We start from the raw sequence: 19,190 nt of genomic DNA, 5'->3' as shown, positions 1-19,190 counted from the left end.
ATTAGCAAAATAGTAAAAGAAAAATAATGTATAGTGTTGATGAAAGGAAGGAGTAGAGGCTACTCTCACAGCCTGCTGATGAGAATGCAAATCACTACAGTATTCTGGGGGGTCGATCTTACGAGAAACCTAATATTTTTAAGTGCACATATATATCCATAGAGCAATTTCACTTTGGATAGCTATCTAAAATAAATACATATACACAAAGAAATGTGTTCAAGGGCATTAAAAACAATGCAGTTAGGTATAGCAAAAGGTTGGTAACACTTACATATTCACTGATGGGAAATTAATAAATTTTAACACACTTATGGAACAGTTAAAGAGAATGAGTTAGACCTAAATGTTCTGAGGTGCAATGATCTTTAAAATACATTCTTAAGGGATAAAAAGCAAGGTGCAAAAAAGTACAAATAAAATGACCCCATTTATATAAAATAAAGGGAATAAGAAAGTGGTCCCGTTTCATACTTTTGCATGTGGCTGGCTGTCCAATTTTCCCAACACCATTTGCTGAAGAGACTGTCTTCTTCCCATTGTATAGTCATTCCTCCTTTGTCAAAGATAACTAAACTCAAAATGGAGGAAAGACCTATATGTGAGACCTGAAACCACAAAAATCCTTGGGAGCACAGGCAGTAATTTCTCTGACATTGGCCATAGCAACCTTTTCCTAGATATGTCTCTGGAGGCAAGGGGAAAAAAAGCAACAATAGGGGCGCCTGGGTGGCTCAGTCAGTTAAGCATCTGCCTTCAGCTCAGGTCATGAACCCAGGGCCCTGAGATCAAGTCCCACGTCGGACTGCTTGCTCAGTGAGGAGCCTGCTTTTCCCTCTGCCTGCCGCTCCCTCTGCTTGTGCTGTCTCTCTCTCTCTAACAAATAAATACATGAAATCTTTTTTAAAAATAACAAAAATAAACTATTGGAACGATATCAAAATAAAAAGTTTCTGCACAACGAAGGAAACAATCAACAAAACTAAAAGGCAATCTACTGAATGGGAGAAGATTTTTGCAAATGACATATCCAATAAAGGGTTAGTATCCAAGATATATAAAGAACTTGTATAAATCAACAACCAAAAAACAAACACTCCAATTAAAAAAATGGGCAGAAGACATGAACAGACATTTCTCCAAAGAAGACATCCAGATGACTAACAGACACATGAAAAGGTGCTCAAACATCACTAATCATCAGGGAAATGCAAATCAAAACTAAAATGAGCTGTCACTCGGGCACCTGGGTGGCTCAATCATTAAGCATCTGTCTTCGGCTCAGGTCATGATCCCAGGGTCCTGGGATCGAGCTCCGCATCGGGCTCCCTACTCGGCGGGAAGCCTGCTTCTCCCTCTCCCACTCCCCCTGCTTGTGTTCCCTCTTTCGCTGTCTCTCTCTCTCTCTGTCAATTAAATAAATAAAATCTAAATAAATAAATAAATAAATAAATAAATAAATAAATAAATAAAACGAGCTGTCACTTCACACCTGTCAGAAAGGCTAATATCAAAAACACAAGAAGCAACAGGTGTTGGCAAGGACGTGGAGAAAAAAGGAACCCTCATGCACTGTTGGTGGGAATGCAAACTGGTACGGCCATTCTGGAAAACAGTATAGAGGCCACTCAAAAAGTTAAAAACAGAGCTACCCTACGATCCAGTCATTGCACCACTGGGTATTTACCCAAAAAATACAAAAACACTAAATCACAGGGACCTATGCACCCCTATGTTTATTGCAGCATTATTTACAATAGCCAAACTATGGAAGCCGTCCAAGTGTCCACTGATAGATGAATGGATAAAGAAGAAGTGGTATATCATTCAGCCATAAAAAGAATGAAATCCTCCCATTTGCAAAACATGGATGGAGCTAGAGAGTATAACACTAAGCAAAACATGTCAGTCAGAGAAAGACAAATACCATATGATTTCACTCATATACGGATTTCAAGAAACAAAACAAATGAGCAAAGGGAAAAAAGAAAGAGACAAACCAAGAAATAAGACTGTTGACTATAAAGAACAAACTGATGGTTACCAAAGGGGAGGTGGGGAGGGAATGGGTGAAACAGGGGATGGGGACTAAGGAACGTACGTATGATGATGATGAAAATAATAATAATAATAAAATAAAATGAACAAAGGGAGAGGAATCTATGAGTGTGTATGTTTTTATGAATGTTTGTAAATGCATTTAAAAAATCACCAGACTAGTTTTAATTGTCTCTGAGGTGAAGGGTAGGATCAACAGGATTAAAGCTGATTTTACTTTTGATTGTTTAGGTTTTATATTTCTTGAATCCATCTGATTTTGTTGATGTCCTGCTTAAAGGATTTTTAAGAAAAACATGCATTGTTCTTAAGTGGTGCTCATACAATAGATCTAGAGAATTAACTGTATGCTTTATTAATTTATTCATCAAGAGTGTAAGTTCCTATTGTACATCAAGCAACGTATTGGGCATCTGGTATGAAGCAGTGAATGAAACAGGCAGGATTCCTGTCCTTGCAAAGCTTACACTGTAGTGGATTCAGGCTTCAGTCTTCTCTGTGTCGGCTCCCCTATGCGTAAAAGATTCCCTACCTCCCCCAGAAAAGTATCTCCGATCAACTTCCTGCACTTTTCATTACCTCATGCAGAAATACAAAAACTAAAGTATGGAGAGTACATCCACAGGCCGGCTCGAAACCACCATCTCCGCTTCATAACCCACCGCAGGTTCCCAAATGCAGCAGGGGTAAAATACCATGTCAGTAAAATAGGTCTCTTGGGTTGCCCTTGAAACCCCCAAACACTTTCTGTGACTGTTTCTATGGGGAAAAATGTCCCTCTGGTTCTGAACAACTGACTTGGCAAAGGCACCACTAGAGCATACTCTGTGAGCTGTTGACTGCCTGAACTCAGGCAACTGCTAACTCAGACAGCTTTTAGGTCCCCACACAGAAGTTCCTGCGCACACACTTTATGGCTGGATTCTTCCTATGACCCTCGCTTAAGGCACAATAATCAGGAGAGAACGCCAGCCTATAGGAGTAGTCTTGGAGGCCCCCCCACCAGCTGGAATCTCAACACCAGACTAGGCTTTAACTACAAGTCTGCCCACACTAGCAGCAGTAAATTGAATTCAGGCTTCTGAGCAGTCTCTGAGGCAAAGTGTTTATATTTCACTGCAAACCCTATTTTCTCTTTTCTTTTTTTACACATGCAAATGAAAATTCCCCAATTTTCAGCTGCCAGGACAGCTGAATACTGTCATCAGAAAAACTAAATGCTTGTGTCAAAAGAAGGAACTGCTTTTTAGAAATTCCTGTGCATCTCGAGGCAAAGAAAAAAATGCTGTTGACAATTTATCTTTGCTCCAGGATGAATATACTTATTTAACACATGGTTTCTCATGGCTGAGAACGACTCTAGCCCAAGGGAGCCAGAAAATTCTCAGGGTTCAGAGAGAGGCATCATGACTGCTCCAAAGTTACTCCCACCTCCATCAACCCAGGTGACCTTGGATAAACCACTTGACCTTCCCATGCGCTTTCACATTCCATTTCTTTCCTCATGCTGCTCAATTTGCTAGAATGGCTTCCTTGATCTCTCCTCCAAGTCTCAAATTCTTAAAAAATGCTGTCCTCTGAAGCCTTTCCTGATTTTCTTAGGCCAAATCAGCTTTTTTCCTCCTCAGATTCCCTTTCTTGATTATCCATAACTTCATTATATCATTTATCACGTGGTATTACTGTTGCACATTTATCCTATTTATTTCATTTATCACGTTATTTTGTGGCCATCTTGGGTATCAGGCCATAAGTTATTACTCCTCCTCCTACTAATCATATTAATAACATTGTTAGGAGAATTGTGAGTACTTACTATGTGTCAGGCCCTAAAAAAATACATTATCTCTAGCTGCCACAAAAGCCCTATGAGATGGATGCTACTACCTTTTTTTTTTTTACAGTTGAGTAAAATAAAACCAAGAGAGATTATACAAATGGTTAGCAGTGGCACTGAGAGTCAAAATAGAGTCTATTTTACCTTAAAGCCCACGCTTTTAACCACTACTGCAAAACACTACCTATAAATAATAATAGATAATATTTGCTAAGTGCTTACTAGGTGTTGGGATCTGTACTATGTGCTCTACACACATTAGCTAATTTGATCCTCACAAAAACCCTGTGACGAAGATACTGTGATTGGGATCTCAATTTTTTAAAAGATGAAATTGAAGCTCAGTGTGGTTAAACGACTTGCCCAGGGTCAAAGAACAGTGGAGGCTAGATTTGAATAAAGGCCAGCCTCCCCCAGAGCCTGAGGCCTTATCCACTATTCTACTTCAGGACCAGAGAGTAGATTTTTCTTTATTCTTTGTAAACACTGCACAGGTTTTCAAGAACAGCGCCCTGGAAACAAAACACTGGAGAGGTGCCCGTTCGGAGTCTTGCAAATGAACAAAATCTATCAAGCCCCTAAGCACTCACCTTAGCACATGTGTGGATCCATTAATGGTTGTGGTTGAACAGGGGACAGTCTGGCCCAGAATGGAGGGTCTTCGGTAGCGCTCATCATCACAGCAGAGGATGATGAGGAAGGCACGTCTAAAAGACTTATTCAAGAAGGCGTAGAGAAAGGGGTTCAACCCAGAGTTGATGTAACCAAGCCAGAGGAAAGCGGTCCACACCTGTCCAGGAACAGTGTAGTCTATGAATGGATCCACGATATTGGTGACAAAGAATGGAGCCCAGCAGAGGCAGAAGCAACCCATGATGATGCACAGGGTCTTAGCTGCTTTGGTCTCTGTCCTCATGCGATGAGTGCTGTGCTGGTCGGCTGGCTGGGGCCTGCCTTCGGAGGAGGCTCCTGCCCGTTGTAACATCTGGATCTGGTGGGCATGCTCCTTCGCTGTGACGTAGATGCGGTAATAGGCCAGCACCATGAGGAGAAACGGGATGTAGAAGGCCACCACAGAGCAGGTGATGGCGTAGGGCTTGTTGACCATGAAGATACAGTACGTAGAGTTAGAGTTCTGGTTGAACTTCCTTTTTTCTATCTGAGAGTTGGAGGGAGAGAATAAATGAGGAAAGAAGGGAGAACGGGAAGGAAAAAGTGAAGAGAAAGAAGCAGGAGGGGAAGGAGGAAAATTGTGAGAAAAGAAAAAGGATGAAAAAGCAAAGGAGGGATTGGAAAGCAGAGAGAAAAGGAGGGGAACAAGGAAGGGCAGGAAGGGAGGGGAAAACACAAGAGGAAAAAGAGGAGGAAAGAGAGAAGAAGGGTTATCAGCCAAGTTCTCTTTTCCTAATAAGCCCATAGCGCATAAAACCACGAAAGTAGAAAGGAATACGATGGCATCCCGGGGGGCAGAGGGACTGTCTCTGCACAAGGGGTTGCAGGCCCCAGGGGAGAGGGGAGATAACATAGGGACAAAATCATCCTTCAATCTCCGTACCCAACCGAGAGCGGAGTTAGCGTCTCCTCCCTTCCCCCTCTGCCTGCACACAATATATCTGGTAGTAAAAGTCTTTGAACTGTGGCCCGTCTCCTTCAAGACTGTTCTTATATCTCAGCATTTCCTATATAAAATTTAGAATTAGCTTATCAATTTCCCTACAGATCTTTGGGGATTTTGATTGGAGATAGAGTAGAATGATTGAGGAAAACGGACTTCTTTCCCATGGTAAGCCTTCCATTTCACAAACATGGTAATTCTTTCCTTTACTTAAATCCTTTAAAATGTATTTCAGTAATATTTTACAATTTTTTTCTGTAAATGTTTTGCACATCTTTTGTCAGATTTATTCCTAAGTATTTGACTCGCTATCCTATTGCAAATGGTACAGCCTTAAAGTCCTTAATCCTAATTGTTTGTTGTTGGTATGTAGAATTCGGTGAAAATTTTTTGTATGGCAACGTATCCAGCAACGCTGTTAAATTTGTTATTAATATTTCGTCTCTAGATTCTTATTAATTTTCTTCATAAGTACCCATCTGATCTCCAAATAATAAAAATTTCACTTCATCCTTTCCAATCTTAATTCCATTTTTCTTGCATTATTGAACTTGATAAGACCTCAAGTGTAATCCTAAATAGAAGGGGTAATAGTGGACACCATTTTACATTCTCAGTTTTAGGAGGGGAGTTTCAATATTTTACTATTAAGTATGATACTTGCTGGACGTTTTTTATGGATGCTCTCTTCTATTTTTAGTTTGATGAGAATTTTTTGAAATCATGGATACTGAATTTTGTTAATGAATTTTTGGCAGTAAAGAGATGATCATGTGGGTTTTCCCTCTCTCTTTTATTAATACGGTGAATTACAGTGATTGTGTTGCATTCCTGGAATAAGCCTCCCTAGTATTAGATACTGTGATACACTGAATCTCTTTTAAAGATTGAAAGACTTTTCTCCCTGCCATAAACTCTGTCTGCTGACAGCTCTGAGTTATCAGCCCTGCCTAGGAATAGCGTCCGCCCACATCCAGTGTGAACATACACATGAACAAATGTATGAATAACATATGATACACACGTATGGTATTTTATTTGTGCATTTTTTAGTGTCTTGTCTCATAGCATATTATAAGATTATAGTATATCTTCCTATTGAATTGACCTTCTTCTCATACTGAAATATTCCTCTTTATCTCAAGCAGTATGACTTGCCTTAAATGTATTTTATCACTGATACCTAGTACAGCTACACCAGCTTTCTTCTGATTAGTGTTTGCGTATTATATATTATTATGTGTATGATAACATATATATTATTTTATATCAACCTTACTGTCACCTTACATTTCATGGGCCTCTCTCACAAGCAGCATATATTGTGTATTGACTAGGTGATGAAAATATCGTGACCAGAACCTGCAGGAACCTAACGCTGTATTTCTCCTAGGAGCAAAGATTTAGTATTTGCTAATTCGGTGCTTGTGGCAACTTTATAGAACCTACTTACCACGAATGGTGAGAACCAACTGCATCTGTATTGTGAACACATGGGTTGTGCTAGCTTCTCTCTAGGCCAATTCAATGTGCAGGTGAGTGGAAAGATGCGATGCTATCACAGCATCATGGAGCAAATAGTAGGCATGTTCACAGCAAGCAGATGCCCCACTCCCCAGGTGCATGAAGCAAATAGGGGATGCCTCTATCTCCCTCCCCAAATGGACAGCAATTCCATTCTCTAATTTATTTCGCTTAGAAACTCTATATCCAAAGGTAAGACTGCTGCACTCTTTTGAAAAGTTCCCATGCATGAAACCTTATGCTTCCAAATGTCTTCTCCATTAGGGAGTACATTTAGCACAGAGATTAAGAGCGTAGACTCCGGAGTGCAGCAAGCCTGGGCTTAGCCAGAGTCACCACCACTCCCTGCCAATCTGACGCTAGCTAATAACTTAAGCTCTCTGATGCTCCGTTTCCTGACGGCAATGACGGGATCAACCTCATGGCATTGTTGTGAGGCCTGAGGGAGGTTTCACAGAAGTGATGATTAAGTGAACCTGGACTCGGCAAACAGTAAGTGTTCAACATTGGTTGGTCATAATTATTACTCTGCTGGTCGTCGGGAACTTGAATTTCATTTCCCTTGAGAATGGTGAAATTGGAAGTTTGAAAGAAGAAGGATAGAATTCAAGAAAATATCCATACAGTCTCCCTGGTATGAATCCCCTTTTACTTCTCCACTCCTTTGTCCCCAGCATTTCTTTCAGAAGCCCAAGGAACTCTTGTTCTGACATACCACATGCAAATCCTGGCCCAGCCTTGGCTTGGATATCCTTTCCTGGACAAAGAACAAGGCAAGATTAGGGGCTGGGAATGTGGTGGAGAGAAGAACAGGCAGCTCCTACTCTAACTGGTCTCGTTGGGCTGGAGCCTGCTCTCAATCTCTCATCTCCAGTCCCCTTCCTACCTCAGCATAGTCCCCACTGCAAAGTGACTGCCTGACAACCGCCTTAGGGAGTAGATATCGCTGCCAGTGAACCCCCACCGTAACCTTTGATCTTCATTGCAACTTTGGTACTATCAACATAGTGTGTCAGAGCCGGAAGGCTCTTGAAGATCACCTGAACAGGGGCTGGCAAACACCTGGCTCGCGTGCTGCTCTCCGACACCCCTGCAAGACACACTCCTCCACTGAAGACCAATGCACCTTCTCATTGCAGTCCTTCAGGGTCAGGGACAGAGCTGGGCTCACGGTCCAGTTCTCTCAACTCCTGGCCCAGAGTTCTCTTCATTTTCTGGAAGCCTCCACCCATGTGACATGTTTTCCGCTGGTCACTGGAAGCCATGAGATAAGATGAAGGCCTCTTGGGGCACCTCACACACCTCAGGCTCTGTAGTCTGAACGCTAAGCTTTTGAGTACCCGTTCTGCTATTTACTGGGCATGTTATTTCACCTTTTGGAGCCTTACTTCTCCCATCTGGATGAGATGAGAGAAGGATGTTTTCAGGATTCTATGTAAAGTCTGAGCATCCTTTCTGGCATACAACAAACATTCCAAAATGTTAGCTCGCATTTTTTTGTTGTTGTTACTGCTGTCACTCCAACCACTATCAGAATCTTTCTTAAAATAGCCACCCAACCTGATATTATTTGTTTATTTAGAATCCCAAGCAAATAAACTCCACCAGAGAGTAAACCAGCAGGGTCTGCACAGGTACTCACCAAATCAATTATGCCAATATTATTCCAGCCTTGCATTATAGGGAGAAAAGAGATAAACATAGGGATGACCCAGCAGCCTCCCAGCATTAATGCGATGCGCAGAGGGGTCATCTTGTTCCTATAGACCAGAGGCTGACAGCAGATGGCATAATACCTGGAGAGAGAATAGAATGTGTGGGTGCCATGGGAAAGGAGGAATGAGAGGGAGAAGGAGGGAAGAATGATTGAGGAGAAAGAAGAGTGGAGAAGGAGCAGAGAGGAGAAGGAGTGTAAGAAGAGGAAATATTGGGAAAGAGGAAATCAGAGGGGGGAGTAAAGAAGAAAAATAAAGAAGGAATCAAAGAGAAAATAATGGGGGGAAAGCAGAGAGAGTGGGTAATGGAGGAAGGGAAGATGACACCAGGAAAGGACAGAGGAAAGAAACAAGGAATTACATAAGGAGATGTGATATTGGCCCATGAGTTCTGCGGACAAAAATGTCTGCCTTAGATCACATCTGAGAGTCACTGCTGGAGTTGGCCCCATATCCCTCTTCCTCTCCCTGTCGCTGAGAATCTTGATACACACCTGAGGGTCTGCTCTGTCTCAGGTTTGGTTCCAGCACTTACCTTCCTGCCTGGGCACTTCGGAATCTTCTGTCCAGCCCTCTGGACCACAGCGTCCAGGCATCCGTGGCCCCCTTTGACAACAAGGTGAAGTCTCCCAGGTTTGGCCCTACATCTGAGCTCTAAGGACTGGATCTCAGATTTGCCCCCACCCTCTTGGTCATCTGGTTATCCTGAGGTGGAGTTCTAAGTCAGTGTTCCAGAGACTCCACTCTTCTCCCCTGCATCAGACTCACCTGAGGAGGCCTATGTAAAATGCAGATTCCAAGGATCTCCTGAATCAGAGTCTGTTGGGGAAGGAGTTTGCATTTGCACAAGTGGAAGTCATTGCGGCTGCTTGCTAAGTATGTCCAGCTCCCCCTTCTGGGCACATGGGCTTCCTGGCCTCATTGTGGTTGGATGGAGCCAAGTGATTGGTCTGGCCAAGGAGTTGTAAACAGGGTTGACATGCATTACTTTTGGACTAGGCCATTTAATTGTTTCTTTGATGCCAAGAATGTAAAATTTCAAATATTCCCTGCTCCATCATGTCCTACCTACTGGTAGAGACCACCCGCCCTCATTTATCAGGCTCTGCTCTCCCTCCTGGGACTCACTGCTTACCAGTTTTTGAGTCCATGTTCTGCCAATGTACTAGCTTTCTTCCTTCCTCCATATAGAGATGCAATCTGCTCCACTCAGTGATCTGGTCTCTAACTCCCAGACTGCTTCTTGCATGTTTTTCCAGTCTTGGAGATCACCACTCCCATGCCCAGCACTTCAGGGAATTTGACAACAGGCAAAATACTCCAGTAGACCTATCGGGTATTTGTCTTTGGAAGTGTCAAAGAATAAGTGCAAACAGAAAGCCTGGGTGATAAGTCTATTCTTTAAGATTTTATACCATTTAATGATGAGACACCCCCATATATCCCTCATTTTATGCAATCTGCTTTAATTTTTCCCACCTCTTCTTTTCTTTTCTTAATTCAAAGCATAACTAACATAACAATGGCTATATTCTTTGAAGAGGTGGTGGTAGGATGAGTTGGGAAAGAGGGTGGAATAAGGAGAGCCCCCTCAGCGTTGGAACATGAGAAGTGGGTGCCTCAGGAGCTGAGAGGGGAGAATTATACATTTCCCTCCAAGGCATCAGGAAGCAGCTGACCATAACGTGCCAGGAGGCTTTCTGTGGCCAGCAACACAAGTGGGTGTCCTGATCTGGATCAGAGTACAAGGAACAAGAGACCAAAGAATGGGAGAAAGGCTCACTTGGGGGAACTCATTTTCTCTATCTATAAAACTGACATGGTAGCAAAACATAACTAAAGATAGTGCAGTAAAGGAATCATGATTAGCTGGAATTCCCTCCATGATCTTGACTTATAAGAAAGGCAAATCATATCAGAATGACAAATTTTTCTGAGTGGCTGTATTAATAATCATCAGGGATTTATTATGTACATAGAATTAATCATGAATTTGGAGTATATGAAAATAATTTTTTTTCCCCAAATTGTGCTTCCTTCCTCATTTCCTGCTAGAGGGTCTAAATTAGACATTTCGTTTTATCCATTTAGCATCCTTCCTCCTTTCTTTTGGTAATAGCATCCCAAAGCCTTTGGGAATTATCTCTTCTCTGTTGCTTTCGTGTTGTTGGGAGAGGAAATAATGGTGCTCCCAACTTTTCCGGCCACATAGTGACCCAATCAGACTTTCTCCTGGGACTCTGAATGCCATGTGGAGTGATGCAAAGATGGGGAAGTCAGTGGAGGTCCCTTGATACAGCAGCCTCCTAGTGGGGCTGGGGGTAGGTCCTGCCTGCTCCTTGGATCGTTGGGCAACGATGCTCTTGCCTTTTTAGGTCTTCTTGCTTTAGCTGTTCCTTTAATTAAGTCACCACATATCTTTCCAATAAATTCCTTTTTTGTTTAAGCTGGTGTCACAGATTGAGTTGTGTCGCCTTTCCCTTTCCTAACAGATATGTTGAAGTTCTAACCCTCAGGCCCTTGGAGTATGACCTTACTTGGATACAGAGTCTTCACAGAAGTGATAAAACAAAAATAAGGCCATTAGTGTGGGCCTTGATCCAATATGGCTGATGTCCTTAGGAAAAGGGAAATTTGGACACAGATTCAGATATGCTCAGAGATGGAGGACTGGAATGATGACTCTGCAGGCCAAGGAACACCAAAGACTGCCAGCAAACCACCAAAAGCTAAGAAGAACGAAAGAAAAATCCTTCCCCTACAGGTTTCAGAGGAAGCATGGCTCTGCTGACACCGTGACTTCAGACTTCTAGCTTCCAGAACTGTGAGACAACACATATCCTGCTCCAAGCACCCAGTTTGTGCTACTCGTTATGACAGCTCCAGCAAACTAACAAAGTTGGCTAAAGTCAGTCTCTTGCCAGCAAAATTTCCTACCTCAGTAAAAATGGTTTTGAATGTCAGACATGTCCTTCATAGATACTTTGTTCTAAGCGAGAATATCTTTGTTTGATTCAATATACTTTCAAATCATAGCTCAAAGTTATAACATCCCTTCATCTACCATCCCAAAGAAGGCGATTGAGGGCTAAGTGAAGAACGGATGTTTCCCTATCTTTGCTGTATAATTTATGATTTTTGAGGTTGGAACAGATGTTAAGTGAAGACAAGATTTCAGGAATTTTGGTTGGATCTCCAATGTTACAGAAATCCAAAGGTTCAAAAGACAAGGCAAAACTAAGTAACTTGTGGGACAAAAGGTAAGTTTGAGGAAGCAGGATATCTTAGCTGCAAAGGGTCTTTAAACTTTCATATGTGGACACAGATATTTAGAAGGTCATGTTGGGAAGACAACAGAATTTACAGAAGGAGACTTTAGAATATATAGTTATATTGGTGCTCAGAACATTTTTGTGAAAGTCCTTCTAAGTCTTGCTTGGCCAGGGTGATTGCCTGATGAATTGCATGATGAATATCCTGTGCACAATAAAATCTCCTCATGTTCAAAGTGGGTGGAAGGATGGGCAAAATAGGTGAAGAAGATTAAGGGATATAAACTTCCAATTATAAAAAAAATAAGTCATGGGACTATAAAGTACAGTATAGAGAATACGGTCAATAATATTGGAATAACTATATATTGGAATATATGGTTGGAATAACCAGAATTATTGTGGTGATCATTTCATAATGTATGTAAGTGTCAAATCACTATGTTATACATCTGAAAGTAATATAATATTGTATGTCAACTATGCTTCAATAAAAAATAGTTAATTAGATTTTTTTTTTTAAATGCTCTCTCCATGGTCTGCTGGTCCAATGTTCTCACTTTATTTGCATTACCCTTGGTTACTAGGAGCTCCTGCCACAGAGAAGTAAATAGTAGTGGCAGATTTCCTTTTGAAGTTCAACTTCAAGGGGAATACTGTGGATGTGATACACATTTTACCGATCTTTTCCCCATTTGATCTATGCAGTCAGTATGCTGGACAATGGTTGCCTGAAAGAAAGTTGCTTGGATAGCTCATTCCATAGGGGCTCAGGTGGGATGCATCCGTGGTCTCCTGCACAGATAGTTGTCGAAAGTTACTCTTGCATGATGTGGGGTGGTTGGGTAAGCCTGAGAAAAGTCCTTTATCTCCTACTTGAAAAATCAGCAATCAGTACAAGGAAAAGAAGAATTTTATTTTTACTTAAATTGGATTGGCTAAGTTGCAAGGGATATGTAAGGATGAATAAGAAAAATACCAAATTTTGTCTAGATATCTGTTTGACCTGAATCTTCCCCTCAACATCATATTCAGCCTGAGGCTGTCTTATGATAGACATAATTTGATTTTTAAGTGGGGATGGAGTAGAAAATATGAGGCTTTTATTTGGAGCTCAGATCATAGCAGCCACTTGACTGCTGGGTTCACGATTCTTACCCAGGCTTTGGCACTCTTGAGGCAGGTGCCCTGAATAAGCCACAGTATATGCTTCTATCCTTCCTGATAGCTTTTGAATCTTTGCCTTCTAGCCATGAATCGAGAAGAATAAACATCCTTTTGAAGTCTGCATTCAAGAATCTAAATTAAGTAGGTGAAGATAAACATCACTGAATAAAATGATTAAGAAAAATTGAGTCCAAGTGTTAATTGACTAATGGAGTTTCCTTAAAAATTCTAACATTTGTCTACGGATCAGGGACCAGACAGAAATCTAATAACTTGACTGTTATCTGTCATGGTTGCTTTTTAATTCCTGTACTTGAATTATATTACCCCTGCAAATAACAAAAATATTTATCCTTTCATGAACTGCCCCCAAAACACACAGAACAACACCACTAGGCAGAAGTAGCTGACTTAATAGTTACTATACATTTACTTACCAAGGGCTCTCCCTGTATTATCTCATTTAGTCCTCACAACTACTCTTGAGACAGGAACTATAAAAGCACCCATTATGTAGATGAGGAAACAAACACACAGAAATCTCAGAATGTGCCCAAGGTAAGAGCTGAGCTGGGATCTAGTCCAGGCAGTTGGACTCAAGGACCAGAACGTGAATTTCATCACTATCACTTCACTCTGCCTCCTTCCCTAAGTCCCCAAGGGATTATTCTAATTCTTTAAAAGCCACTTCAGAAACAATCAAAACGCTGAATCTGAGAACTCGTAGGGTCCTCAGAATCCTGAAATCCCCAAATCCTCTAAAAAATGAAGTGTATCCAGGCCTGTGTGAATGTACGAGGGACCGGGAAGTCACCACAGCCCACTGCCCTACTGTCTAAACTTAAGACTACCCTAAAGTTAAGAAAGCTCTTTCCACAATTGAGTCTCTGCCACGTCCAGCTTTACTCTCTGGCTCAATTAAACATTTCTTTCTTGAATTCTTTTTCTGCATAGTTGTCCTACAGACATCTAAGGAGAGCTTTTACATTTTTCTGAAGTCCTACTTTCTGTAGGAAATATATACCCAGTTGGATTCAACCCACTTTGATTTTGCTCACCAAGGGGTACTTGGCAATGTCTGGAGACATTAGTTGTTGTCACACCTGGGAAGGATGGCGCTATTGGCAACCAGTGGGTAGAGGTCAGAGATGCTACAAGTCTCACCGTGGACAAGACAGCCCTGCACTCCCCAACAAAGAACCATCCAATTTACAACGTCCACAGCGGTAAGGTTGAGAGAGCTTGCTTTAGAGGAGGTGAGTGCACCAATAGCGGGGGCTCCGCGTCCTCGGCATATGCTACAGTGTGCCATTACCTCCTAAGTGTAGATGTCACAAGTGTGGATGACGGCACAAGACTCCAGTGCATTCTCTACAGACCAGAGAAGACCAGGACATTGCTTTCCACCCTGCTCACCGTAACTTAATACAGCCTGGGGGATACCCAGCAGTACAAGACACCTGCACTCCCTCAAAGAGCTAAGATCTATGACAGGAGGTGAGAAGAGTCCACCTTACCTGATTCATAAGTTCCAGAAATGTTTCCCCCGTTTACCGTTATATCCCCAATGCCTCATACAGTGCTAGATAGAGTGGATGCTCACAGAACGGGCTGAATAAGTAACAAAGCCCTAGTCATTACCATTTAAAATAAATTCCATTACAATGTGAGACCAAGTTTTTGGGATGTAAGTGTCCTGTTTAGTAGAGGGACGGAAAGGTTTTCTCCAACAAGTGTCTTTTAAGGTGGACACCAGAGCCTGGGTGAGGATGGTAGAGGAGAAAGTGTAATCCATGTACTAGAAACAGTATGGACAAAAGCCAGGAGACAGAAATTATAATATATAATTTATTATATATATATATAATATATATATAATAAATCCATAAATCTATATCCATGTATGTACATAGCCTTATAAACATAAGAAGGGTACAAGTTAGCTGGACCGCAGAGTGTTGGTAAGGAAGTAGAAAAAAATACGTCTAAAAAGGCCTGCTGAAGAGGCAGTGGTTCTCAAACTGTAGCATGTCACAGAACCACCTGGAGGGTTTGCTGAAACAGGTTGCTGGAAGATCTGGAACGGGGTCCAAGAATTCGCATTTCCCTTATGGTCCGGGGTGACGCTGCTGGTGGTGGTCTGGGGACTCTGAGAACGATGGTCTCAGAGGTTTTTGCATGCTATGCCAGGATGAGTCACCAAAAGTTTTTTGAACTGGAAAATGTCCATTGCAATCAACATTGTTACATGCTCCGCCAAAGAAGCTGAATTACAACAAATTCAAGAGAAAGGATTGTTGGCTCATAAGCTGGGTGGACAGTGTTCCTCAGGGAAGGCAGTTTTGTCTCACCTCAGGAATAGATTTATCTGCAAGATCTGTTCTCTAGACTTCCTTTGGACAAGTCCCATTCCTCTTTAATTAGAAAACTTTTACAAAGTGGTTAAATGAATGTTCAAGTGACAAGTGAGGTTCCAGATGGCCCGGATTAACTAAGATGTGGCATGGCTTTTTGCAAAGAAATGTCTCATGCAAAAACATTTCAAACTATTGCTTATAAAACTCCATTAAAATCCCCTTTGATAGACCAGCCACCAGCTTCCCCAACTGCAGCCATGTGTAAATGTGTGATCAAATTGCTTTTAAATGTCTCTGGGGACACAATTTACTTTGACAACTCTTAGAAGACAGTCATGTATTTTAAGCTCCATGCTAATCTCTTCCCCACTCGTCCTGCAATTAAGGAAAATTCTTCCTCCTCACTTCCTGCCATACAGCCACAGGGAAAGCAGAAGGAGCAAGGAGAATAACTTGGAACCTTAGATTCTCAGAATTAGAGATTTTAGCAGTCAACTTTATGTCTTGATCTGGGTATCAAGTCTCCCTGCCTTAACCATTTATTAGCTCTGTGGTCTCAGGATCAGTTATGTGATGTCTCAATGATCCAGTTTCCTCATGTGTAATATGGGAAACATTGTGTCCACCTCCCTGACTGATGGTGAGAACTGATGAAATGTTTTAAATGTTTTCCTGGCCCATAAAGATTAATAAATAATAGTTATGATTTTTACCTCTATTCCTTCTGACCTTTCATGTATATACCTAATATCTAAGCATGTAAGTATACATAAGTATACATATATATGTAAACGATCAGAGGGTATATATATGGATATATATATATATATGGATGGATATATATGGATATATGAATTCAAATAGATTCAAATTCATTTTGGAATCAGGGGCTTTGAATTATTTAATAAAATGGAAGTCACCTGGTTCACTATCTCTCCTAGTAGTCAATTATAAGAAACAAAATGGTGAATGAGTTGGTCCCCAAAGGTGAATGGAAACATTGAGGCCATTGCAAGCAATGAAATTGATTATGTGTAGTATTCTCTTATGGACTTAATCCAGGCCCAGTCCTCCTACCTGAAATGATCAAAGACAATATCCTAGATGGTCACTGAGACCAAATGTCTAATCAAGATCAACTAAAGAAAGAAACGTTAAACCACAAGTGAGAAGAGATGAAGTAGCACCTGCCTGCTGAGACCCAAGTACTGCAATGGAATCAGGAAAACAAACCTTTCACCACAGATCCCCCCCCACCTGCCGCCACAATTCCTAATTCATAAAAGCACAAGCTAATGGTCTTCAGGACTTCGGACTTAGGGGATAAAGAGCTCCACTGAATCAGTAAATTTATTAGTTACAAGGGGCATTCTTGCCTTTGGCAAGAAAATCAGTTCTAGTTTCAACTCTTTCATGGATATTCCTTCCAACATTTGATAAATCATTTGGTGTCTTTGGGTCTGTTTTCTTATGTGTAAAACACCTCAGTTTTTGTAAGAGGTTGTAATTGTGTTGGATTAAAGATGGCCATGAGTTCTTTGACACTTCCCATCGATAGGTGGAGAGTCTGCCCCTTCCCGTGGATCTGGGCTGCCTTTTGACTGCTGTGACCAAGAGTCCATAAGGAAGTATTATATGCCAGTCCCAAGACTAATTTTTAAGAGGACTCTTGGTTGCTCAGAGCCATGAGCTGTCATGTAAGAAATCTAAGATGTATTAATATGAGATCATATATAAAGACCTGGAACCAGGTGGGCAGGGAGAAGGGCCCAGCTGAGCCCAGCTTTCCAGATGACCCCACCAAGGTGCCATGCATGTGATAAATTGCCCTGGACCCTCCAGGCTAGTCCAGTCTCCAGCTAAACACCATCAAGAGACTTTAGCCAAGCCCAAATTCCTGAGGCACCGAATTGGGAGATCTAATAATGATACCTTGTTGTTCAAGCCATTAAGTTTTGGGGCAGATGTTATATAGATAAACCACAACAAGTAAACAAGTAATATCTAGTCTGGTTTAACTGTGGGGTTCATTGGCTGGATATCAGTCCTCCCTCCAGTAGGGGGAGTTAGCCAAACATTTTGTGGCAGAGCTCTGGATAAAGAGATTTGTCTTTCTCCTTGCAGTAACTGGTTTAGTAATATGCCAGTTGCTCTGGTTCCCCTTTGAAGAGATGGAGAAGCAGCAGCAGCTTCAAGAAGAGCTAAAGGGCTTTCCTTATGCTCCCCAAGAGGCTTGGCAAGTGACCAGTCACCTGGAGGATCAGTGAAGAAGGAACCAGGGACAGGAAGGGAGACTGAGAATGTAGCCAAGAGCAGAGGGAGAATTTGGGTTCCAGGAAGAAAAAATTGTGGGGGTGGGGAGACAGGGAGAGACGCTTTTCCATCAGAGATCTGAAGGGCATCAGACTGGGCTTCTGCAGGAGCCATAACACCTTGTACAATCTGCAGATTAATGCTTACTGTGCTCCTCTCTGTTAAACATTCTTCTGTACCTTCGAGATCAGAAACCTTGCAAGAAGGGGAATATCAGCTGTCTAGGAAGGGGTCTCCTTGAGTTTCATAGACTAAAGAAAAAGGGATAATCTGCCAAAACTGTCATCTGAAAACATCCTGGCAGGGTTTACTGGACACACACAAAGGTTTGTAAGGTATACTTTAGGACACGTATGGATTGATCAATCTTCCAGCAGACACTGGATGACTGCCCCACCCACCCTTCCAGACTCAGCTCAAGGGTCCTATCACCTTGAAAGTTCTTTGTACTCACCCAAAAAAACACTAGGAGAGAATTCTTTCTGTTAAGAGATCTGGAATCGGTTCCCCATCTCCGGCCTGGTTTTTCACAGTACTTCGTCTATGCCTGTGACACAGCACCTCTCCAGTTGTACCATAATTGTCTGTTTCTTCTCCCTCCTACAACTACCACTATTCCTACTGGACGTGACACCCACTCACTGAGGGCACACTATGCGGCAGGAGGTGTATTCTACATTGTATCTAATTCCTATAGCAACTCTACAAGGGAGCTCTCATTAGCCACACTTTTCCCCCTCTTCTTTTCTTTTTTTTTGGGGGGGGGCGCAGAAGGAGAAGAGCGCAGAGCCCGGTGTGAGGCTCGAGATCACGACCCTGAGATCATGACCTGAGCCAAAATCAAGGGCCACCCAGGCACCCCTCATTATCCACATTTTAAATATGAGGCAACTGAGCCCCAGAGAGTTCAATCCACTTGCCCAATATCATAGGGCCAGGATACAGTAAAACTGGGACTTAAACCCATATCTGCCAAAGTCCGTGCTCTGGTAATGCTGATAAATAAACGGGCAAGTTTAGACCACAGCAACCCTATTTAGGAAGAAGAAGGAGAATATATATGCTGTGCCCTGTAAGTTTTTGAGCTAGGGACACATGGAAAAAATTTAAATATATTTAAATAATTTAAAGATACACCTGAAAAATAAGATAATATACAGGAATAATAACCAAAAACCTACTGCAACAATCAAGAAATGGGAGGGGGGGGGAATGAGTGAAGAGGAGGAAGATGGATCATAAAGATATTTATGAAAATACGTCTATGATTTGGCATCCAGCCGGTCATGATAGGTAAGTCAAAGATGACCTCAAAAATTGCATTTAAATGAC

General features: G+C 41.8%; 1 protein-coding gene across 1 annotated transcript in view; it reads right to left on the bottom strand.

The window, feature by feature from the left end:
* Positions 1 to 19,190, bottom strand: part of HTR4 (5-hydroxytryptamine receptor 4) — an 80,410-nt gene that overhangs the window by 50,760 nt on the left and 10,460 nt on the right. Inside the window, exons 4-5 of the mRNA XM_028106707.2 lie at positions 8,677 to 8,830; positions 4,486 to 5,054 (exon numbers count right to left, since the gene is read on the bottom strand). Coding sequence (XP_027962508.1) covers positions 4,486 to 5,054; positions 8,677 to 8,830 — 723 coding nt within the window. The remainder of the gene's footprint in view (positions 1 to 4,485; positions 5,055 to 8,676; positions 8,831 to 19,190) is intronic.

Source organism: Eumetopias jubatus, unplaced genomic scaffold, assembly GCF_037043125.1.
Source record: "Eumetopias jubatus isolate StellerSeaLion01/CBP00866 unplaced genomic scaffold, mEumJub1_p1.0 scaffold_5, whole genome shotgun sequence".
Lineage (NCBI taxonomy): Eukaryota > Metazoa > Chordata > Mammalia > Carnivora > Otariidae > Eumetopias > Eumetopias jubatus.
This window is presented reverse-complemented; position numbering and strand designations above follow the sequence as displayed.